General features: G+C 50.4%; 1 protein-coding gene across 1 annotated transcript; it reads right to left on the bottom strand.

Annotated features, from left to right (window-relative positions):
- Positions 1 to 19,714: 19,714 nt before the first annotated feature.
- On the bottom strand, positions 19,715 to 24,336 carry LYPD3 (LY6/PLAUR domain containing 3). Its single transcript, XM_081108271.1, has 5 exons — positions 24,239 to 24,336; positions 23,311 to 23,442; positions 22,446 to 22,616; positions 21,736 to 21,897; positions 19,715 to 20,721 (listed from the first exon to the last, which is right to left on the bottom strand). The coding sequence occupies exons 1-5, from the start codon at positions 24,321 to 24,323 to the stop codon at positions 20,231 to 20,233; spliced, it is 1,041 nt and encodes a 346-aa protein (XP_080964397.1). The 5' UTR covers positions 24,324 to 24,336; the 3' UTR covers positions 19,715 to 20,230.
- Positions 24,337 to 24,598: the final 262 nt, after the last annotated feature.

Consider the following 24,598-nt stretch of genomic DNA (forward strand, 5'->3'; position numbering starts at 1 on the left):
CGGGGTATGTTATGCAGGGGGCAAGGAGTGTTTAAACAGGAGGCCTGGGAAGACCTCACCAGAAAGTACCATGTGAGTCATAAGCTGAAGGACGTGAGGAGGCCATTACTGGAGCTGATGCCTATACATTGCTTAGAACTGTTGTTGCACACAGTAAGCATTGCACAAGTGGTCGCCACAGCCTTGTGGATACCTGGGGGGTGGGCATTCCAGGCAGAGGGAGCAGCAGGGCAAAGGCTCTGGGGAAGGAACCGGCCTTTGTTGCTAAGATCAAAGGAGGCCAGCACGGCTGGGGTGGACAGGCAAAGGGCGGTGTGCCAGGAGGAGGGCCAGACAGACAGCCGGGGCTGGACTCGCAGGGACTTGGCCACGTGAGGGTGCGGGCCTCCCCTCAGTGAGAAGGGAAGCCACCAGGGTGCTTCCGGGGTTCACCATCATTCGTAACAGCCTCTTGTGCCTCATGTCCCTCCTTTGGGGAAAGATGTGGCCCTCTCTCTCCTTTCCTTCTGTGGCTGCAGTCCTGCCTGTGCTCCCCCCACCCCATGTGCCTCCGCCCCCACATCTTGTGGTATTTCTTAAAGAACATTTGATCAGATATTTCAATATAGCACACGTGGCATTTACAGGAAATGATAGTTTTCAGATCTGGGGAATTGCGTGACTGAGAGTTTACTTTGTTCTGCCTTTTGATAACTTAGTTTAAACTTGAGACTATGATATAAATAGGTGATCAAACAAGTTTTCCCAGTGCAAAGGAATTCCTAAAAAGTTAATGATAGCCTCACTGGGGAAAAAGAAAAGAAAAAGCATTGGTTTAGCACAAGCATGTCAAACCCAAAGGCTAAGAAGGGCCAAATAAACAAGGTTTAAGTTTTGCAAAAAAACAAAAGCTTCGATTTTCACAGAAACGTAGGTTTATTTCAATAGAGACATGCTGAATACAAAGGACTGAAATAATTGAGTCATCATTAACATAAAATAATAGAACATTTTAATAAAAATTAAAGATTTTTTTCTTGAACATTAACTTACCAGGCACTGAATAACTGCACAAATTAATAAGCGAATAAACCTATTTTTCCTGTTCTCCGAAAGCGAAATATTTTCTGTTGCACACACCAAAGAAGTCAGTACAAGACTAATGACGTGGCCATCGGCTGCTAAAATATTCGCTGCTAGTGTTAGTGGAGAGAAATGGTGCGTAAGGCGCATAAGGGAAATGAATCCAACATGATTATGGTAATCAGTCATCAGCAAATGCTATAGTTTGTTATTAATAACTAGAGGCCTGGTGCAGAAATTTGTGCACCAGTGGGGTCCCTTGGCCTGGCCTGTGAGATTGGGCGGAAACCAGCTGTCCGACATCCCCTGAGGGGTCCCGGGTTGTGAGAGGGCACAGGCCAGGCCGAGGGACCCCACTGGTGCACAATTGGGGCTGGGGAGGGATGCAGGAGTTTGGCCAGCCAGGGAGGGACTGAGGGAGGGCTCCAGGGCCTGTCTGGCCCATCTCAGTCCTGATAGGCCGGACCCCAGCAGCAAGCTAACCTACCATTCGGACCATCTACCCCCGGTGGTCAGTGCATGTCATAGAGAGCAGTTGAGCGGCCTTAGCATACCATTTGCATATTACGCTTAGATTGGTTGAACAGAAGACCAGACAACCGGACACTTAGCATATTAGGCTTTTATTATATAGGATTATGTATAACAGGATATTGTAAAAATTAAGTTATAAAATTGTTATTAAAATGTTCCTTACAGCCCTGACCGTTTTTGCTCAGTGGATAGAGCATCGGCCTGCGGACTGAGGGGTCCCATATTCGATTCCGGTCAAGGGCATGTACCTTGGTTGCAGGTACATCCCTGGTAGGGGGTGTGCAGGAGGCAGCTGATCGATGTTTCTCTCTCATTGATGTTTCCAACTCTCTATCCCTCTCCCTTCCTCTCTGTAAAAAAATCAATAAAATATATTTTAAAAATAAAATAAAATAAAAATAAAATAAATACAATGTTCCTTACATACCATATATTGGCTGGGCCATAAAAATATTCATTGTGGACCACATGAGGCCCGCAGGCCGCGAGTTTGACATGCTTCGTTTAGAAGAAACATGAAATTCTAGAAAAAGGTAATTTAAACATTAAAGGAAAATGGTTAAGAGCCTGAGCCAGTCTGCCCAGGATTCACATCCTGACTTACAGCTCACCTGCTGAAGGGTGGTGGGTAAGTTACTTCCTCTTGTTCCACTCATTGGAAAGGGCTTTGCCAAAAGGATCTGAGGAGGCACAAAAGGTTTGTCCTAATACATGCAAAAACATTTGCATAATTTTTGTTTCACAATTGGGTATTTCTGTCGTACATTCCCTACCCCAAATCCCCAGAATATAAGAAATAGCAATATTTGAAGATGGCTTATAATTTTTTAAACTCATTTTTCAACTACAGTTGACATACAATGTTATATTACTTTCAGGTGTACAACATAATGATTCGACATTTATATAACTTGCTTATATAACTTAGAGGTGATCACCCTGACAAGTACAGGCCACATCTGACACCATACATAGTTATTACAATATTATTAACTATACTAGAGGCCCAATGCACGAAATTCGTGCATGTGTAGGGTCCCTAAGCCTGGGCGGTGATCAGGACCTATCTGTGGGGCGACTGGCAGGGCAATCAGGGGGACCCCCTGCTGGCACCTGCCTTGGCCACCTGCTTGCCAGCCCTGGCTCTGCCTGCCACTGTAGCCGCCAGTCATTGCCTCCCTCTGTGGGGCGACCGGCGGGGTAATGGGGCGGGGGGTGACTGGCACCTGCCTTGGCTGGCCTGGGGCCTGTGGGCTGGGGTCAGTTGAGCATCTGCACCCTGGTGGTCAGTGCACATCATAGAGACCTGTTGTTCCACCAGTCGTTCCACCATTCGGTCAATTTGCATATTAGCCTTTTACTATATAGGATTCCCTATGTTGTATTCCCTGTTACAGCCCCATGACTGTTTTTTTTGTTTCGTTTATTTCTGCAAAGGGGCTGGGAGAGGGTCACCATTGCAGTTCTTATAACTGACAGTGTTTACATCTTAATCCCTTCACCTTTTCCACCCAGCCTCCCAATCCCTCTCCCATCTGGCAACCATCAGTTTGTTCTCTGTATCTATGAGTTTGTTTCTGTTTTGTTCGTTTTTGTTTTTATTTTTTAAATATGTTTTTATTGATTTTGAGGGAGAGGGATAGAGAAATAGAAACATCAATGAGAGAGGAACATCATTGATCAGCTGCCTTCTGCAGGCACCCCTACTGGGGATGGAGCCCACAACCTGGCATGTGCCCTGGCCAGGAATTGAACGTGTGACCTCTTGGTTCCTGGGTTAATGCTCAACCACTGAGCACACCAGCCAGGCTGTTTTTGTTTTTTAGACTCCACATATAAGTGAAATCATATAGTACTTGTCTTTCTCTGCCTGACTTATTTCAATTAGCATAATACCTTATAGGTCCATCCATGTTGTCACAAATGACAAGATTTTATTTAAAGATGACTTTTTTAAACTAATCCTATATAATAAAAGGCTAATATGCAGATACTAGTAGACCAAATGGCGGAACAACCGAATTGAACAACCGGTTGCTATGGCATGTGCTGACCACCAGGGGACGCGCGCAGAACATGGCGGGTGTCGGCAGCAGGCGGCAGAGCATGGAACATGGTGAGCATCAGCAGTGGCGGGATGGTGGAGCTGGTGAGCAGGGGTGCCAGACCAAGGCGGGACATCAGTCGCTGTCATCAGGGCAAGCCTCTGGTGATTACTGAAAATTCTTTGCTCCTGGGTGCCACAGTCCCACCTGGCACTCGTACTTGCTGCTGGTGCCTGGTGCTGGCCCCGATCTTTCAGCACCATCAGTGAGTGCGAGCAGCAGCTGCCAGCCCCTATCACCCCTCAGGGTTTCTCTACTTCCCCCTGCTCCTGAGGGGTGATCAGGAGCAGCAACAGCCGCCGCTCGCACCCACTGCTGGCACCAGCCCCAATCGCTCTGTGCCGTCAACAGGGCGGTGGGAGTGGGGCTGCCAGCAGACAGGGGACCAGGGGCCACAGCAGGAGTGGCTGGGTGGGGGCGCGCAGGATGGGCCTAGACCCGCCCCTGTGCCCACCTCAGCCTCGCAGCCCACAGTTCCTTTCAAGGTGCACAAATTCGTGCACTGGGCCCCTAGTAATAATATACAGTAAAGACTTCCAACTTCATTCCCCCTTCTATCTCCAAGCTTATCTATTCCTCATTCCTCTGCCGACCTTGCCCTAGCAATCACCTTTCATTTCATTCATTCCTTCTCCCAGGCTTCCCAGGACTCTGGGCCCTCTGAGTACAATGTTGGACAGACTCAGATCCAGCCCCAGAACACTCCCTAATACACAACAGGTTCTCAAGAAAAGCTTTTAGAATGAGTAAAAATGGGCTTAAGTCCATACCGGCAGGATAAACAGTTGACCCTTACAGTTAATCTTTGAAATTTTCTGGTTGACAAGCTCCAAACTGAGTGACAGGGCAACATGCCAAGGCCAAGGTTCTTCCCCAGATGAACCCCGACTACTTCCCCAGCCTCATCTCCCCACTCCCTCCCACCCAAAGCTATGCCGCTTCCCTGAACAAGGCCGGTTCTCTCAGGCCTTTGCCACTTGTCCTTTAAGGCTCTGCCCCAAGGTCACCTCCTCCAAGAAGGCACCCTGGAATCCAGACAGAGTCCCTTTGTCAGTGTCTCCGCTGCAGGGTTCAGTTGAATATTGCACCCACCAGTTCAAGAAGTACTGTACTCTGCAAAGCCAAGAAGTACTGTACTCTGCAGGGCCCATGGTAACTCAGCTGACAATGCTCCTCAAGGCCACCAGGGGGCGCTTTCAAAACACCGCCAGATTTGGTGGCGTAAAACCCTGACACTGGCTGCCAGTTGCTCTAAGGATTAACAGTTAAGATGCCTTTTGGGTTCAAATCCTGGGTCCTCCATTCCGAACTCAGAGCTAGTGACAGCACCTCTCCAAACCTCTATTTCTACAGATATGGTCGTCAGGTGGATCAGGTAGACTGTGTCCTATAAAGTGCTTGGAACAGTGTCGCTTTTAGGACGTTCTCAGATTATATTAGGGGCAGCAGCATGCAGGGCCTCAGCAGGAAGCAGACAGAAAATTCAAGCTGAGTGACAGGGGAGAGTCTAATAAAGAGACTCTTGACAGGGTGGAGGCAGGGAGATGGTGCAGCCCCCAGAGCTGGAAAGATGGGAGCTTCTGCTATCCTCAGGCCTGCATGGCAGCCGTTACCCAGGTGTGCAGAGAGGACCTCCTGATTGAAAGTGTGGTCTTGGATGGAAGGACAACCCTACATCAGAGAGGGAGCTAAGGAATAAAGACCCCTCCCTCACCCTGACTGGTTTGGCTCAGTGGATAGAGCGTCGGCCTGCGGACTGAAGGGTCCCAGGTTCGATTCTGGTCAAGGGCATGTACCTTGTTGCAGGCACATCCCCAGTCAGGGGTGTGCAGGAGGCAGCTGATCGATGGCTCTCTCTCTCATCGATGTTTCTAATTCTTTATCCCTCTCCCTTCCTCTCTGTAAAAAATCAATAAAATAAAATAAAAAATTTTAAAGACCCCTCCCTCCAATCTCTCACCAGTGTCCCCATCGACCAAACCAAACAGGAAGCTAGAGGCCAAGAAAGACGAGTGTAATCCATACAGAACGGCCCAAGGTCCGAGCACATTCCCAAGAGTATGACAGGGAAAGGCAGAGAGTGGGTCTGAAAAAGCAAACAAAAAAGATGCAGCATACTCTTACTATTATTGATCTTATTATTAAGAAGGCAATAAGAATCCTAATCATAGTATTGATTGTTTTTTTAATTCCTCCTCATGGTGTAAGAGGTCCTTGAAGGTCTGGTCCGCCTCTTCCTACCCAGTTACTCCTACCTCCCCTATTGCTCTCTGAAACGCAGAGGTTGCCCGGGACGGGGTGGGAGAGAACCTTCAGGTCTACACATCTGTCATAACTCCTTAAACAGCGCACTTAGCCTTTGTGCATCCCAGTGTATGTAAACTTTACCTGAAAACTGAACAAATGAGAATGAGCTGTAAGTAATATTGAACTTCAGTTTTTTGTTGGTTTGTGGAGTGTGTTTTGTTTTTTTTAATTCTCACCCTAGGATATGTTTATTGATTTGAGAGAGAGAGGAAGGGGGAGAGAGAGAGAGAGAGAGACATCAATGTGAGATAGAAACAGTGATCAGTTAACGTCACACATGGGATCGTGTTGAGAGGGAAATGTACTGGTGACGGCAACTCACTTTGAAATGACGGGCAGACCGAGGGAGAGAAAGGTGGGTGAGTATGTGATGAAGCAATTAGAGTCAACTGGTAATTGTCGAATCCAGGGGATGGGTACACACCTGTGTTCACTGTAAAATTATTTCAACTTTCCTGCATGTTTGCAGTTTTTCATGAAACATGTTTGGGAAAATATAAAACATTGGCGAGGGTGTTGAGTCAGCACAGATATTTGGGTTTTCTTGGTTAGAGGGGCCGAGAAAAGAGAATTTCTCTGGGACTTTCCACAGAAACCACAGCCACTTCCCTGCTGCGCTGGAGGAGGAATGCTGCCAGCGGCCCAGGCCCCGCTCCTGCGGAAGTCAGCCTTTCAGTAGAAAACGCAGGGAAGCGGGAGGCAGAGACCGCGGCCTCTGGTGGAAAACCCTTCGGGGAAGACATCTGCTTCGCATCTGAGCTCATTTATTATTCAGTCAACAGACATTTATTGAAACCCTCCTCGGTGTCTGGCCCTGACGTGAGCAGCGAGCAGCGGCGCTAAAAACAGCCCTGGCATTGCCCTCAGGGGACTGAAATCCAGGGGCAGAGAGAGACTTGTTCTTCAGATGGAGATGATGTAAAGGGAGCAGGACGATTCCAGGGGGAGCCCTGGGGCGGTGGGGGCCCCAAAGGAGGCACCTGATCCCGACTGGAGAGGGCTTCCTGGGCTGAGTCTTGAAGGAGTAGGTGTCAGCCAGGCAGAGCGAGGGCAGGATGAAGGAACGGAAAGGCTGGGCAGTGAGCAGCAGAGTGCGGTGCTTACAGAAATGTCAGTCCGGGTGGGGAGAGGCTGAAGATAAGCCCGGAGCAGTGTGCACGGCGCTGAAGGGCAGGTCTGGCCTCAGAAGCCGCGGGAGCAGCTGGGCCTTGTCCTGACAGCGCTGGGAAGCGGGAAAGGGTTGCAGCTGGTGGGAGGCCTTGACCAGATCCGCACACAGGCCAACTGCAGAGCAAGCGGAGGAGGTGGGGGAGGCCCCGGGTTCGCCGCCCTGACAAACAACTCCAGAACAAACAAGGTTTATTCCTCACGCGTTGACATTTGTCTCGGGCTCCCAGGGCCCTCTTCCCCTTCGCCCTCACTGCCCCACCCTGGCCCTGCCGTTGGGTAGGTGGGTGGTCCCGTCCACAGGACAGAGAACATCCGCTCCCATGCTTCCACCTGGAAGCACCCTTGTCGCTCCTGCTCTTATTTCTGTGGCCGCACGTCTGGCAGGTGCGGGAAAGGCGAGCCTCCCCGGTGCCCAGGATAGAGGGGGCCTGGCTGTCTGCCACCAGGGGCAATGCCACCATGAGACGTGAGCGCCAACGTAGCAAGAACAGGACGTAGGCAAGACGGGAGGGAGCCTGAGCTCAGAGAGGGGACATAGAAGAAAATGAATCGATTTGAGAAACATTTGGGAATCACACAGAGTTCTGTATCTGCCAGTGATCTGTCCTAATTCCTTATTCTGAAAAATAAAAGGGAAAACAAAGAAAAGAAAAAATAAATAAATAAATAAATACAAGGTAACATTTACATGCCCAGAGCGTTTCTAAACCAGTGCCGTCCAATAGAGACATAACGTGAGTGAGCTACCTATGTTGTTTTTAACTTTTTTTTTTATATATATTTTATTGATTTTTTACAGAGAGGAAGGGAGAGAGATAGAGAGTTAGAAACATCGATGAGAGAGAAACATCGATCAGCTGCCTCCTGCACATCTCCCACTGGGGATGTGCCCACAACCCAGGTACATGCCCTTGACCGGAATCGAACCAGGGACCTTTCAGTCCGCAGGCCGACGCTCTATCCACTGAGCCAAACCGGTTTTGGCTGTTTTTAACTTTTTAGGAGCCACATTAGGAAAAGCACAATGGAACAGGTGAGGTTATCATATTTTAACCCAACATATCCAAAATATTAGCCTTTCAGAATGTGATCTATACAAAAAATGATCAGTGAAGTATTTTACGTTCTTTTATTTCTCCTACTTAGTCCTCAAAATGCTGTATTTTACCTTCGCAGCATGTCTCTATTCAGACCAGCCACATGTCTCTATTTCTTTTTTTAAAAAAGAAATATACATTTTATTTACAAAATGTATATACTGAATACTATTCATGTTTTGTCACCATGGAAAGACCTCCGCAGCCAAGTCAGAGAGGCCAGAGAAAGGCAGGGCCGCCATACTGCACAGGGCAGACACAGACATATTGGCTACGGGTATCCTCACAGCAACCCTGTAAACTAGGCACTAGTATTGCTTCTCCTTTCGAGAAGAGGAAACTGAGGCACAGGAAGAGGAGGGACTTGCCCCAACTCACAAAGTGGTGGAAGAGCAGAGCTTTGGACCCAGACAGCGGAGCTCCTTGGGCACCGACTGAGATGGGCGGCTACACAGGTCACATGTAAGGTGGGTGAGCGAGCGCCCACGGGGCCACTCCACCCTCAGGGGAGGGCTCAGCACAGACAGAATGACTATTATTTTTTAAAATGTGTTTTTATTAATTTGAGAGAGAGAGAAAGGTAGAGGGGGGAAGAGAGAAAGAGAGAGAGAAAGAGAGACATCTATGGGAGCCTGCACACCAGGAATCCAACCGGTGACCTTTTGGTGCACAGGACGACGCACAACCAGCTGAGCCACACCAGGTGGGCGAGATTTTTTTTTTTTTAAATATATTTTATTGACTTTTTACAGAGAGGAAGGGAGAGAGAGAGTCAGAAACATCGATGAGAGAGAAACATCGATCAGCTGCCTCCTGCACATCTCCCACTGGGATGTGCCCACAACTCAGGTACACACCCCTGACCGGAATCGAACCTGGGACCTTTCAGTCCGCAGGCCGACGCTCTATCCACTGAGCCAAACCGGCCTTGGCAAGGTGGGCGAGATTGATGGTGATTTTTGAGGACCCTGGAGGGGAAACCCACTGTTGGACCCAAGCAAGAGGGCATGGTGGGATGAAGGGATACGGGAAAGGATTGAATTACCTTCCCCTTACTTGCCGTAGGTTGCCAAGGAGTTAGAAAAATCCCCTTGGGAATCTGGCTGCAGACTGGTGGCTGCAAATTCGCAAATGCCGATTCTTTACGTTGGATGTGAGACAGGCCGGGAAGCCAGGACAAGTGGGACAGGGAACTGAGACAGATGCTGAACAAACCCAGAGCAATTTACAGCAGCTACAGAAGGTCACCTCCCGACAGACAACATCTTGGCCTCAGTTGTATTTCAGCTCCAGACCCAGAAAAGCAGCGAAACCAGGTGGGCCACACCAGGACCAGCCCGCCCTGACAGCGACCAGTCCGTGGAGACCAGGACCCTGGAGGAGCAGACCTGGAAAAATGATGACTATTCTGCTGAAACCCTCCCCTAAGACGCCCGCCTGAGCGAAAGAGATAAAAGCCTCAAGGCAAAAGACCCATGCCCTAAGCGGTTTGGCTCAGTGGATAGAGCGTCGGCCTGTGGACTAAAGGGTCCTGGGTTCGATTCTGGTCAAGGGCATGTACCTCGGTTGCAGGATCAATCCCCAGTAGGGGGTGTGCAGGAGGCAGCTGGTCAATGTTTCTCTCTCACAGATGTTTCTAACTCTCTATCCTTCTCCCTTCCTCTCTGTAAAAATCAATAAAATATATTTAAATTAAAAAAAGAAAAAGACAAAGAATCCAGGGCACACTCTCCTTCTGGGGAGCAGTCCCTGCCATTCCTTTCCCTCTCCCCCCACTCCGTCCCCCACAGGCATGCATCTCCTAAACTCTCAAGGACCCCACGAGGCTTGTAACCAGGGGAGCAAATGGGCAGCAGCGGCTCATCCCAGGCCAACCCCTGAACCTGTTCCCAAGGCCCCTTTTCTCCGACTTCCCAGAGAGCGAGGGCAGCCAGCCTCGGCAATCCTGTTGCTTCTTCATTGCTAAGCCTTTTCCTGTTTTACGGTTCCCTCACAGCCACCTGGACTCACGTTTTGAAATGTTTCCTGCGTAAGGTCAAAAACCCACACACTACCGCTGGCCCTGGGCAGACCCGCCAAGAGCCAAGCTCTTTTCCCGGTAACAGATGAAGCACGACCTGGGAGTGGGCTCCTTGTGAAGTCACAGGAGGAGTGGGCCTCTCTTCAATGCCTGTCTGGTGTGCCTGCCCTGGAATAAAATTCTAGTCTCTTATTTAATCACCCTCCCTTTCCACACGGGGAAGCTGAGGCTCAAGAAGGCACAGGCTTGTCCAAGATCACACAGGAAGAATGGAAAAGTCCCCTCCCACCCCCATCCCTTTCCAGAGGCAAGAGCATTTATTGCCTTGTGGGTATTTCCTGAAATACAGTGGGGCCTTGACTTACGAGTTTAATTCGGTCCAAAATCGAGCTCGTTAAGGAGCTCGTTAACTCAAATTACTCTATCAACTCAATGCAAAAAAATCAGCGGAGAGACAGCTGGTATCTCAAAAAACTCGTTAGTCGGGACACTCGAAAGTCAAGGCCCCACTGTAGCTATAAACATTCACACAGAGATCATTTTTTAACACAATGGTGGCACACTGTTCTTCATCTTGCTTTTTTTTTTTTTCATGAACAAGATCAAAATCTCTCCAGATGAGTATATGTAGATGTGCCTTGTGGGTTGTTTTTTTTTATGTGTTGCATTTTTTTAATTTTTCAATTATAGTAGGCATTCAATATTATATTCATTTCAGATATAAGTGATCCTGATAAGTCTAGTACCCATCTGACACCATATATAGTTATTACGATATTATTGACTATATATTCCCGATGCTGTATTTTACATCCCTGTGACCATTTCGTCGTAACTGCCGGCTTGTACTTCTTAATGCCTTCGCTTTTTTCACTTAGCCCCCCAAAACCCTCTCCCCCCTGGCAACCATCAGACTGTTCTCAGTATTTATAAGTCTGTTTCTGTTTCGTTTGTTTGTCTTTGTTGGTTCTTTAGATCCCACATATAAGTAAAATCATATGATATTTGTCTTTCTCTGACTTATTTCACTTAGCATAATACCCTTTTGTTTTGTTCAGTGTCCATAACACACCAAACTGTCTAAATGTACTACAATTAACTTAACCAGTCCCCTCTTAATAAACCTCTAGGATATTCCTAGTTTCTTGCCATTACCAATACTACTGGAATTCAGAGCCTTTGAGCAGACCTTGTGTCAGCCATATGAACCCATCTCTCCACGATGAATTCCTCGGAGGAAAACTGCCAAGTCAAACATTATGCATGTTTGTCACTGTGAAAAGCATTTCCAAATTGCGCTCAAATTCCCCCTCTGCCGCTGGCTGGCCGCCCATTTCTCAAAGGGGCTTTCTGCTCTCTCTGAACGGCTTGCATGTTTGTCTCACAACAAGAAGGTCTCCATGTGTTTCTTATGCAATTAAAATAAAATGAGCCCTTCCTTAAAAACACAAGCCCGGCAGAAGAGAAACCAGCAAGGCCAGTCCAGGCAGACGCTCCACCTGTCTCCTGCCTGCTGCCTTGTCCCCAGCCAGCCCTGCCTGATGTTGAAATCTGTTTCTCAAGCGTAAACATGGACCTCAACGATCAAACTTTGGAAAAAACATGGGCAGCAGATGAGGTCATTTTTCTCCCCCTGTTGCTTTTCATCTGCCTAGATTCCCCTGCCCCTCGTGTCCTTCCTCCATCTCCTCCTTCCTCTTCTCTTCCTCTGACTCCTGATTTAGTGAGTGCTGTGCTGGAAACATTTTATTTATTTATAAATATATTTTTATTGATTTCAGAGAGGAAGGGAGAGGGAGAGAGAGATAGAAACACCAATGATTAGAGAGAATCATTGATGGGCTGCCTCCTGCGCGCCTCACACTGGGGATCGAGCCTGCACACCGGGCCCATGCCCTTGACCAGAGTCGAACCCAGGACCCTTCAGTCCACAGGCTAACGCTCTGTCCACTGAGCCAAGCCATCTAGGGCTGAAAACATTTTAAAGCTCTGTCCAGTTCAACAAAAGAACACTTAAGTTATGCAGAATCTTGCATTTTTTAACAAGAAAGAGAAAAGGAAAGGAAAGCGCAGCCAGGAGTAGCCGTTGGAAGAGCCAAACAAGATCCATTTTAAACACGCTAAGCTCTTCCTCTGTTGTCCTTCCCTTTCCCTTCCTGAACAGAAGCAAGTTGGAGAGGGGGGTGCAGGGCTCAGAATAGGGTGGGATGAGCAGGTGGCCACCCCAGGGGCTGTGGGGTGTGGGCAGTGGCAGCTGTAGAAGACTGGCTACTCTCAGGGGAACTGAGCACAGAAGTAAGTATATCAAGGACATTGAGAGCCCAAGTTCTCACTCATGGAGAAATGAACTACAATTATGCAAAGGGAGAAAAGTACTAGTAAAGTGAACCCTATATGAGGGGTTGGAATTGGAGATAGAGTAGCCGCCTGATTTTCAAGATACAGAGATAGATGTAGAATAACTATAGATGTACGTGTGTGTGTGTGTGTGTGTAAATATATCTATATTTCCTACTTCTGTCCACTGAGAAAGCCTGGGTGAAACAAGAACCCAATAGCAACAACCACGGCTATTGGTCCCAAATCGTTGTTTCTACATGTCACCCTCCAGCCAGAGCCGGCTTGAGCATCGACCCTCTGACTGAGGGTCTTGGGTTCTGTTCCAGTCAAGGGCACGTACCTCGGTTGCCTCCCAGCCCAGGTCAGGGAGGGTGCAGGAGGCAGCAGATCTATGTCTCGCTCACATCGATGTTTCTCTCTGTGTGACTCTCCCCGTCCCTTCCACTTTCAAAATTCAATGGGGGGAAAAATATCCTCGGGTGAGGATTAACAAAAATAAGTAAGTAAATGTCATCTTCCAGTGAAATGTACCAGGGCTTCCTGGAGTAAAGGCTAATTCTGGGACGGGCACCGTGAAAGGACAAGGTAAGCCTGGCAGGCTTGTTGTGCCAGGAAGCAAAACAAACAAAAAAATGCTCGAAGAATGATGGGGACAGGTTGAAAGGACTCAGCGACCAGCTCACAGGAGCTCCCACAGGTCAAACTGGGGACAATTGGAACATGAGAACAAACCATGACTATAAGAGATTATAATCCACCAATGCTATGAGTCTATAAATTAATAAATCAAAAGTGTGATGAGGAGCGCCCTCACACCTTTCTTCCCTCTCAGGCATGCATCTCCTAAACTCTAAGGGTCCCCACAAGATTTGCAACAAGGGGAGCAACGGGCAGCAGGCAGCAGCTCGTCCCAGGTTTACCTCCTGAACCTGTCTCCAAGGCCTGGGACTTACTTCCTTCTGGGCCCACACACAGCCCCATGTGGCTCACTTTCCTATCCTGTTTCCAGGCACCCTTGTTCTTCCACCCTAAGCCCTTCCTTGTCTCACTGCCCCCAGCTTTAATAAACATACTCTCAGCTGAAACCGGTTTGGCTCAGTGGATAGAGCGTCGGCCTGCGGACTGAAAGGTCCCAGGTTCGATTCCGGTCAAGGGTATGTACCTGGGTTGCGGGCATATCCCCAGTAGGAGATGTGCAGGAGGCAGCTGATCGATGTTTCTCTCTCATCGATGTTTCTAACTCTCTATCTCTCTCCCTTCCTCTCTGTAAAAAATCAATAAAATATATTTAAAAAAGAAAAAAACATACTCTCAAAATAAAAGAGAAAATGTGGTAAGGAACGGGATAGTCACACAGCCCCTGAATGTCTCCCCAGAAAACACCTTCATTACAAAGCGGGGAAGGGTGACGTCCAGGGGAGAAGCCTGGAAGACACCACCTCTCCCAAGCGATCAAAGCGACTGTCCTGAAAGCAACCCTCCTGAGGGGGTGTCAGAAGAGCCTAACATCTCCTGGGACACTCCTGCCCGAGATGCATAAACTGAATCTGATCGGGAGAGGATACAGACCAAGGCAACCGATGGACATCCCACCCCAAAACTGGCCTGTGAGTTCACGAGAGTCATGACAGCCAAGGGGAGAGGGAAGAATTCTTCCAGACCAAAGGAAGCTAAAGAGACAGGACAGCTCAGTGCAACGACAGAGTCCAGCTTGAACCCTTTACTGTTGTTGAAAAGAAACAGGCCCAAAGTGCAGGTTAGTCTCTCCCAGGAAGAGAATTTTAAACCAACCCATCTGGAATTTCCTGATCCGCACGAGTGAGGTAATCTGCCCATAAAACCTTCCATTTTGTACAGCTCCTGGGAGCTGCCTTCTGTTTGCTAAGTGGGACGCTGCCCGATTGGTGAATCATTCAATAAAGTCAATTAGTATTTAAATTTATTCGGCTGTCGCTGTGGAAAGCCGAGTTGCCCAGGTGGGGCTGCTGTCAGCATGGAGTTACCTCAAAAAACTAAAAATGGAACTGCCTTATGACCCAGCAATGCCACTTCTGGGAATTTATCCAAAGAAACCTAGAACACTAACTCGAAAGAGGACATGCACCCCTCTGTCCATGGCAGCGTTGTTTACAATAGCCAAGATTTGGAAGCAGCCCATGTGCCCATCAGTAGATGAGTTGAGAAAACAGCTACGGTACATTTACACAATGGAATACTACACAGCTGTAAAAAATTAAAAAACAAAAAAAGGGATTCTTACCCTTTGCAACAGCATGGATGGACCTGGAGAACATTGTGTGAAATAAGCCAGTCAAAGAACAGCAAGTACCAAATGATTTCACTCATATGTGGAAATGAGCTAAGAAGCAAAATAGAGACACTCATAAATACAGAGCAGGCAGGCAGCTCTGGTTGGGGGTGGGGTGTTGCAGTGTAGGGGAGGGATGGGGATTGAGCAAAAAGGAAAGAACTCATGGGCATGGACAACAGTGTGGTGATTGTGGGGAGTTGGGGGCTGGAGGAGGAAGAGGGTATGGAGGGATAAATGGTGATGGGGAGAAAAGTAAAATTTAATTTAAAAGTAAAAACAAAAATTAAAAAAACCCGTACTGCATGACTAAAATCTAAAACAAAAAACCTGCATGACATCATTCTAACAGGTAAATGTACTCGGCTGAATTTGTGTTAATACTGTGAAGGCCATTTATTGGGACGACTGGTGACACTTGAATGGAGTATGAGGATTAGAGAGTAGAAACTTATCAATGCTAATCTTTTTTATGTTTGAAGTTATCCTTTGGTTCCATGAAGGTCCTTGTTTGTAGGAAACACACACTAAACATTGTGGGACATAATATTGGCAACTTACTCTCAAATGATTTAGGAAAATTAATTTCTTTGTACTGTACGCACAACTTTTCTGTAATTTTGAGATATTTCCAATTAAAGATTAAAGCAGTGCCTTTTTTGTTTTTGTTAATCCTCCCCTGAAGATATTTTTTCCATTGATTTTTTAGAGAGAGAGGAAGGGAGGGAGGGGGGAGAGAGAGAGAGAGAGAGAAAGAAAGATTGATGTGAGAGGCACATCGACTGGGCCCAACTGGGTTGGGGATCCAACCTGCAACCCAGGTATGTGCCCTTGACCAAGAATCGAACCCAAGACCCCTCTGTGTGAGGACTGATGCTCTAACCACTGAACTCACCAGCCAGGGCTAAAGCAGTGCTTTAAAAACTTGTTTGAGCGCATAGGAAGTAAGAAGCTTTTTTTTTTTTTACTTTTTTAAAAATGTTTTTATTGATTTTAGAGAGAGAAGAAGGGAGAGGGATAAAGAGTTAGAGACATCGATGAGAGAGAAACGTCATCAACTAGCTGCCTCCTGCACGCCCCCTATGGGGGATCGAGCCGGAAACCCAGGCATGTGCCCTGACCGGAATCAACCAGTGACATCTTGGTTCCTGGGTCAATGCTCAACCACTGAGCAACACTGGCCGGGCAAGAAATTTTTTTTATATCAAGACCAGTACAAAACATGTTTGTGAACCTGAAACAAACACAGCACAAAACAACATCTCCTTGCTTAAAAAGATAATATCAAATGTGGTTTTTAAGAACTGGAATATAACACAGAAAAATCAATCCCAAGAGAAACGATAACGAGATAAGCCCCAACACCACCGGTAGAGATTCACTGAATTGGTGTCATGACCTACCCTCTCTGCCCAGTCTTCTTGCAAGAATAACAAGAGCAAACACATACTGTAGAGGTTGTATCACACCCGGGCTCTGTCCTAAGTGCCGTGCAGATATTGCTTAATCCTCACAACTACTTCAGAGGGAAGGTAATGTTAATGTCCATCTTAAAGTTGCAGAAACTGAGGCCACAAAAGATTAAGTAACACGTCCAAGGTCACACAGCTAGGAAAAGGTGGGGCTGGCTTGGAACTTTAGCCCGACTTCACAACACCCTGCAAAAGGGATATTATCCCTCGCTTGGCTGATTGGGAAACGCAGGCTCAGAGAAGCGAAATGGCCAGCCCACGGTCATGCTGATATTGAAAAGCAGAGACTAGTCCCCGAGAACAGTCCTGCACAGTCAGGGAGAAATGTTGTCATGCTTAGATCCCAAATCAGGAACCTCTATTTGTTCATTGAACGCAATTATGAGAAGACAGCACTCCAGTTTGGCCGAACATGCCAGCTGTCCATCTAACCCTTCGCTGTCCAACATGGCAGCCACAAGCTCATTTAAATGTAAGCTAATTCAAATAAGATTAAAACACTGCAGTCGCACACCCATCACTTGTGCTCCGTGCTCGCGGCTCCCACAAAGCACAGCATAGACTGGAAGCTCTGCTGGGCAGGGAGGAGCCTGGAGATTGTGGGCCAGGGCTGAACAATCGCTCCATCTAAGGGGGACTGCGATCTTCCGGATACCCTTTCCTTACACGCCAAACGCAGGAGCACAGTCCATCAGATAGCCTGTCAACAACCACACGTAACTGTGCTTTTACTGAAGTGGCACTGTCATATTTCCGTGTAAATTAATTCAGGAAAGAAAAGCCCATTAATTAGCCCATAATCCCCAGCTTGGGTTTTAATCCATGGTCGTGACACCTGATGGTACCTATAAACTCTCACCTGGTAGATTTCTTCCCCTGAATGGATTGACCTGGTCGAAGCCAGCCAAGGAGAGACGCTGATTCCAGCACAATTCTGACTCAGCCCATTGGAAAGTTTATTATGACATTCATCGAAGCAATTAGGACTACAGTACACTAACAACTGAATTTGTGCTCCTGATAGACAGGTCAGAGCCAGGGTGGAGACTAGGAAAGAATAACAGGAAGATGAAAGGGTTTTAAAAATATATATTAAAGATAAGAGTGAGGGGAGGAAAAGCCAGCTGACTAAATTTTTCCCCAGTCTGTTGCTGACACACTCTCTGACCAGGCCTCGGCTCACCACCAACACCCGGTGGATTAAAATCACAGGTCATGCCCTAGCCGGGTTGCCCAGTGGTTAGAGTGCTGGCCCTTGGACTGAAGGGTCTCAGGTTCAATTCGAGTCAAGGGCACATACTTTGGATCCTGGCCCTGGTCCAGGCACGTGCAGGAGGCAACCAGTTAATGTGTCTCTCTCACATTGGTGTTTCTCTCTCTCTGTGTCTCTCCCCCTCCTTTCCACTCTCTCTAAAAATCAGTGGGGGGAGGGGGTGGGGAGATAAATAAATAAAAAGATAAAATCATGGGTCTTTTCTTTGTTACACCCTAGAGTCCAGAGCTGAAATAATGGAAATTTCCATATCTGTACTGTCCATACAGTAGCCACATGTGGCTACTTGAGCACTTGAAATGTGACTGAGGAACTGAATTTTAAATTTTATTTAATTTTAATTTTAATGAATTTAAACTTAAATGTGTACAGCAACATGTGGCTGGTGGCTACCATATTGAACAGTGCAGCACGAACTGGTGAGCCATAGATCAGGGCAGGGCCTTCCCGTCTGTGTCCCACAACACCTCACATGCAAACTAGTTGTTTTGGGGGCACCCTCTAGGGCAGTGTTTCTCAACCTTCCTAATGCCGCGACCCTTTAATACAGTTCCTCATGTTGTGGTGACCCCCAATTTCATTGTTACAAATTGAACATAATTAAAGCACAGTGATTCATCACAAAAACAATATGTAATTATATATGTGTTTTCCGACGGTCTTAGGTGACCCCTGTGAAAGGGTCGTTCGACCCCCAAAGGGGTCGCGACCCACAGGTTGAGAACCGCTGCTCTAGGGTGACTCCCTGGGTCCCAACCCAGCTCTGGGAAAGCTTGAAAAAGTGACTTAATCTTGTTTGTGCCTCAGTGTTTGCATCTGTAAAATGGAGCATAAGTGGACCTCACAAAATGTTAAAAGTTTGGGGACTTCAACGGAGGGCAAAGGGAGGTGCATTGCATGATCTTTCCAACGGGTCTGTTGGTGGGAAATTTTTTTTAATCAAAGTTGGAGCCAAAACCGGTTTGGCTCAGTGGATAGAGCGTCGGCCTGCGGACTGAAGGGTCCGGGGTTCGATTCCGGTCAAGGGCATGTACCTTGGGTTGCGGGCACATCCCCAGTGGGAGATGTGCAGGAGGCAGCTGATCGATGTTTCTCTCTCATCGATGTTTCTAACTCTCTATCTCTCTCCCTTCCTCTCTGTGGAAAATCAATAAAATATATTTTTTAAAAAAAAGTTGGAAAACAAAATGCTAATACTATATTACAGGAAGGCTCTGAATAGTCAGTGGTGCGTGGAAAGTGCTTGCCACAATACCTGGCACCAGCAAACAATGGGTGCTTTTAAAAATGCCTGGCAAGAACATATATGCATAGCCCATGGACACAGACGGCAATGGGGCTAGGGCCAGAGGGAGGGGAGGGCGGTCTGGGTGGAGGGAGCAAAGGGTGGGGATGGGGAGTGGGGGACATCTGTAATAATGTCAACAATATTAATTAATTAGTTAATTAATTAATTAGCTGGCACCTGGCAGGGAAGCTCTTAAAGCACTGTCCCAATGCACCAAGGTTGCAGGTTCGATCCCCATTCAGAGCACAGATAAGAATCAACCAATGAATGCAAAATAAATGGAACAACAAATCTCTCCCCCCCCCCTTCCTCTCTCTCTAAAATCAATAAATAAAAGTGGCTCCGTGTGGCTCCGTGGCTGAGCCTCAGTCTATGAACTAGGAGGTCGTGGTTTGATTCCCGGTCAGGGCAGAGGCCCAGATTTCAGGCCTGACCCCAGAAAGGGGCATGTGGGAGGCAGCTGATCAATGATTCTCTCTCATCATTGATGTTTCTCTCCCTCCCTCCCTCTCCCTTCCTCTCTGAAGTCAAATAAAAAATACATTTTAAAAAATAATGAAAAAGACTTTAAGCAATAAATTTAAAATAATAATAATAATGAAAAAGAAAGTTGTTCAAACCCAGACTCCCCCCGGGCTATCTCAGCTCCTCTGTTAAAGGAAGGTCTTGGCACTTCTTCCCTGGCTCAGCTTCAAGAGGCCATTGGAAGAAACGAGGTAGAAATGACTCCTTCGAAACACTGTACAAAGTAATCCAACTTTTATTGAGGCCTTTACGTTCCAGAAACTGACCACAGAGGCATAAGGCTCGGTCCCTGCCCTTGAGGAGCTCACAGTCTAGTCGGGAAGACAGCCGCTGAGACGGTTCCCACAGAGATGCCGGGCAGAGCCGCCCGCCACCCGCAGAGGAGGCACCCACTGCCCCGCTCTGCCCCCACCTTCCAGGTTGGCTCTGGGAAGGCTCATAGCGGTCTCTCCCGCAGTCCCGGGGACAATGTCACCATGAGCACAGGGGAGAGACTAGGATTCGGGGGATACATTTGCTGCCTCAAAAAGCTACAACACCCAGAGGATATGTACAAAGGTCCCTTTATTTCCCGGAGCCGCAAGCCAGCGCAGCGGAAGCTGGGTACTGAGTGAGGTAAATGGAAGAACAGGGGCTGGGCCAGCCCAGTCCAGTGGCGGAGCGGGGAGGGGAGGGTACCCAGGGCGAGGGCAGGAGGGCCGGGAGGAGGCTCCCAGGCGGAGGAGGAGCTCATAGTAGGGCGCCAGCAGCCACAGCCAGCAGCAGAGCCGCCAGCCCGGCCGCGGGCGCTGCCGAGCCTTGGTTATGGGCCCACGTTTTCGTGGGGTACTGCTCCTTATTGCTGCGGTCCTGGTGGCCCGCGGCGCCTCCGGCCACGCTGGACTCCTCTTTGTGCGCCGTCTGGGGTTCTACCGCCTTCGGGGGGGTCTGGCTGGCGGAGGCGGGGCTGGACTTGGTGGTGGCGACGGGCTTGGTCGGCGCTCGGGCGGAGGTAGTGGCCACCGGGGTGCTGGTGGCCGGAGGGGTGGACCGAGGGACGGGGAGCAGGACCAGGGGCGGGATTCGCGGGGAGAAGAAGGTCTTGTTGCGGAGGTCTGCGTTGCAGCGGGGCCCCTTGCAGCAGGAGCCGCTGAGCGTGAAGCCGGGGCCTGTCACCGCGTCCCGGGTGCAGAACTCGTCCTGGACGCAGCCCCGGACAGGCAAGGACACGGTCACGTTGGCTGAGGAGGGAGACACACACAGGCCGGGCGTTGAAGACAGGGCCGGGTAGGCCCGCCAGAGTAAAACTTAGAGGCAAAAACCTCCAAAAACAGCCCTCGCTGGGTTGGCTCAGTGGATAGAGCGTCGGCTTGGGGACAAAAGGGTCCCAGGTTCAATTCCGGTCAAGGGCACCTGCCGGGGTTGCAGGCTCCATCTCCAGTAGGGGGCGTGCAGGAGGCAGCTGATCAATGATTCTTGCTGTTTCTATTTCTCCCTCCCTCTCCCTTCCTTTCTGAAATCAACCAAAATATATATTTTTTAAAAAACTCCAAAACAGGGGACAGAGGGGCTCTGGTTCCATTGATCCAAAAGTCTCAATTCAGGCCTCACTTGGAGAAACACTGTCCCCCTCCTTGGCATAGGATGGGTCACATTTCCTGTAGTAGTTTGAGAGGCTGAACCACAAAGAGAAGAGCAAAAGTCCCCCACTTTCCCCCCCTCCCCCCCCACCCCCCCACCCCCCCGCATAACACCGCCAATATTTAGTCCTAGAGTTAGAATTACCCTCTCATAATACACCTGGCAGAGGGGTGGGCGGTGGGAGGGACTGAAGAACTTCATCTCCCATGATTCCCCGAGGCAGAGGCCAAGAGGCTGACCCACACCTCTCCTATGTGGTTTAGGGGGGCACCCTAACCGCTTGAGTTGTACGGAGTCAGAACCAGATTCCCCCTCAATGCCCGGGTAGACGCTTGAAGGTGTAAATATACTTCCCACGGCACGTCCCTGCGTTCTGCACTCAGCAGGCCTCTATGGAAATGCATCTCCCGAAAAAACTAGGACAGAAAGCATCCTATCCCCATGCCCTGGGACTGCGTTTCTCAAGAAGCTCTGAAAACAAGACGAGAACTTAGGCCGGCAGCGCCCAGAGTGCGTCGGAGGTGGGGGGGACCCTTTGCATAAAGGGCTGCCGTCGCCCGGGAGGCCTCGGAAAGGCTGCCAGTGCCGCCGCCCCTGCGCCGCGGCTCGCTCACCTGCCATCAGGGTGACGTTGCCGTCGAAACAGCCCTGGTAGACGCGGTCGCTGGCGTTGTAGCAGCTCACGACGGGCGGCGCGGTGCCCTGGCACTCCTCGTGGCTCAGCCCCACGCAGCTGTAGCACTCGGCGCCGTTGGGCTGGTACGCACTCTCATTACCTACGAGGGAGAGGGAGCGGGTGTGAGGAAGGGGTCAAGAAGGTTCGGGCCCTGGCGGGTTGCTCAGTGGATAGAGCATTGGCCTGCGGACGGAAGGGTCCCGGGTTCGATTCCAGTCCAGGGCTCATGCCCGGGTGTCAGGCTCGATCCCCAGGCGTGCACGAGGCAGCCAATCAATGATTCTCAGCATTGATGTGTCTATCTCTCTCTCCCTCTCTTTCCTTCCTCTCTGAAATCAATAAAAATATTGTTTTTAATTTAAAAAAACATGGTTCGGAAAGCACACTTCGGCCTGGGGCGGCTCCAGCCCACGACTCCCCACCTCGTCCGACCCTAGTTCAGCCTCCAGCTCCGTCCCACCCGGTGAACCCGCCCCTGGCGCCCAGCCCCGCAGGTGCCTGCAGCGGTGGGCGGGCCCCCCCCCCCCCCGGTTGCCCCGGGGCCCCGCCCCAGCCTCCTCTGCGCTCTCGGGCGTCGGGCTGGCGAGCACCCCTAGCGGCTCCGGCCCCACACGCTCCGCCCTGGGTCTGGGGCCCGCTCCCACCGACCTGCGGGGGTGAGCGCTCGCGTGGAGAGGTTGAGCTTGGCGTTGCAGCGGTCCTGGGCGCACTGCTGCAGCTGGATGAAGGCCAGAAGCCCGAAAAGGTCCAGTCCGCGGTCATTCTTGCCCGGGAGTCCGGACCCGCAGCCGCGCACTGCCACCGAGAACTGCCCGTGGACTACGGGAGGGAAGGGGAGGGGGATCAGAGGAGGCGAGGCCCTCAGGAAGAGCCGATCGAGGAGACAATGACAAACGGAGGGGCGGAACTTCAAAAAGCTGAACCCGAGGGGCTGCCAGGCCGACAGATTGAGCAGAATGGGGGGCAGGGGTGGTAGCTATAAGAAGGCACCCTGAGAAGGAACTGGGAGGCTGACAGAAAGGCACAGGATCAGAGAGGGGCGGGGCCTCCTGGGAGCTGCGGCCTCGGACACGGGTGGGATGTGGGTCTGAGCGTCCAGGCCTCCGCCTGGGGAACCTAGAAGACTCTACAGAATCTCCATCGCCAGGGCCCCATTGGATAGGCGAGGCTGGGTTGGGGAGGAGAACATTCGGGCAGGGACAGCAGAAGGCAGGGAGATCGTGGTGGCGCAGAAATGGACAGGGTGTGCTCCAGAAGGGGCCGGGGTCCCAGATCCTGGTTCTTGCTGGTTCACCCACCCACTTCTCAACTCTCAGCCCGCCGCCCTCTAAGCCCTAATGGCCCGATGTTGTGGCAGGGCCCGGGCCAGGCAGAAAGGGAGGGACAGGGCTACTGGGGGTGGGGGGGGGGGGGGGGTGGCCAAGTTCAGGGGGAGGGGCTGGACTATAAGGGGGCGGGGCCTGGCTGGAGGAGCTCGGAGGAGGAGGTACGCGGGCCAGGGGGCCCCACTCACTGGTCTCCACCGCCCCCACGGCCTCCGTGCAGACTTCCACGCCCGGCGCGCACTTCACGGTCTTGGTCTTCTGCGGAGAGCACCCGTCATCGGCTTTCTGCACGCAGCTGTAGCACTCCAGGGCCTGAGCTCCTGGGGGCGAGGTGGAGTGGACCGCTGCTTAAGCCGCCTCCCGCCCCCCTCCCCCCAACGGAGGGCGCCCCTTCCCACGCCCTCGCTCCCCAGGACGAGACAATCCTCTTGCACATCCTTTTCCAGGGCAGGAGTAAGGAAAAGCTTCCCACCAATATGGGGTCAGGGGAGACACTGTGTCCCTTTCCTTCAAGCCCCCTAGGCCCACAGGGGGAGCCCTAGGCCCAAGGTGCCCCATCCCTGACCGGAAGCCCTGGGAGAACTCTGCCATGAAGGGGGAGCACCTTCCCACACCTCTGCGCTCAGGATGGGAGGATTTTTCCCACAGATGAGTAGCTCAGTGAGGGATCCCTTCCCACAAGACCCCTCTGCTCGGGTTGGAAGAGTTTTTCCCACAGGCCCCTCCCCCAGGGCAGGAATCGTTCCCACAGTCCCCTCTGCCCAGAATGGGGGACCCTTCCCACAGCCCCTTCTGACCAGGGCAGAGGATCATTCCCATACATAGCCCTTCTCCTCCGGATGCCAGGTCCTTCCCACAGCCCCCTCTGTAGGGAGTGAGGGGACCCTCTTTCCTGGGGCCCCACGCTGCCCCCTCCACTCCTCTCCCCAGAAGACCCACCTTCTTTTTGTTTATTTATCTTTTTTTAGGGGTGGGGGGGAGAGAGAAACACCGATTTGTTGCTCCACTTATTTATGCATTCATTGGTTGATCCTTACAGGTACCCTGGCCAGGGATGGAACCCACAACCTTAGCTATGGGGACGACGCTCTAACCAACTTAGCTACCCAGACGTACCTTGGAGCAGCATGGGCAGCAGCAGCAGCAGCCAACCTGTAGTCCAGACCACTGCCTGGGCACCTGCTTTCCTGGCGGGGTCCATGATGCGATCCTGCTCCCTCAGAGTTCCCCCTCGGTGTGCCGCCTCGCAGCCCGGGTCCTCTTACCTGAGCTCAGGATGAGTAACTTCCCCCCAGGCAACCTCGACCTTGCCCAACCAGGCCAAATCAGCGTCCGCTGTGGGGCGGGAGGCCCGCCCCTGGGTGCGCCACCCTCAGCTGCCAAGGAGGGAAATGGCGGGAGTCCAGGTTCCCTGACGATTCCCCAAAGAAAGTCTGTGTATTTGGGGGGAAGAGGGGAGAGTGCTGAGGTTCACAG

Source organism: Myotis nattereri, assembly GCF_964212035.1.
Source record: "Myotis nattereri genome assembly, chromosome: 15".
Classification (NCBI taxonomy): domain Eukaryota; kingdom Metazoa; phylum Chordata; class Mammalia; order Chiroptera; family Vespertilionidae; genus Myotis; species Myotis nattereri.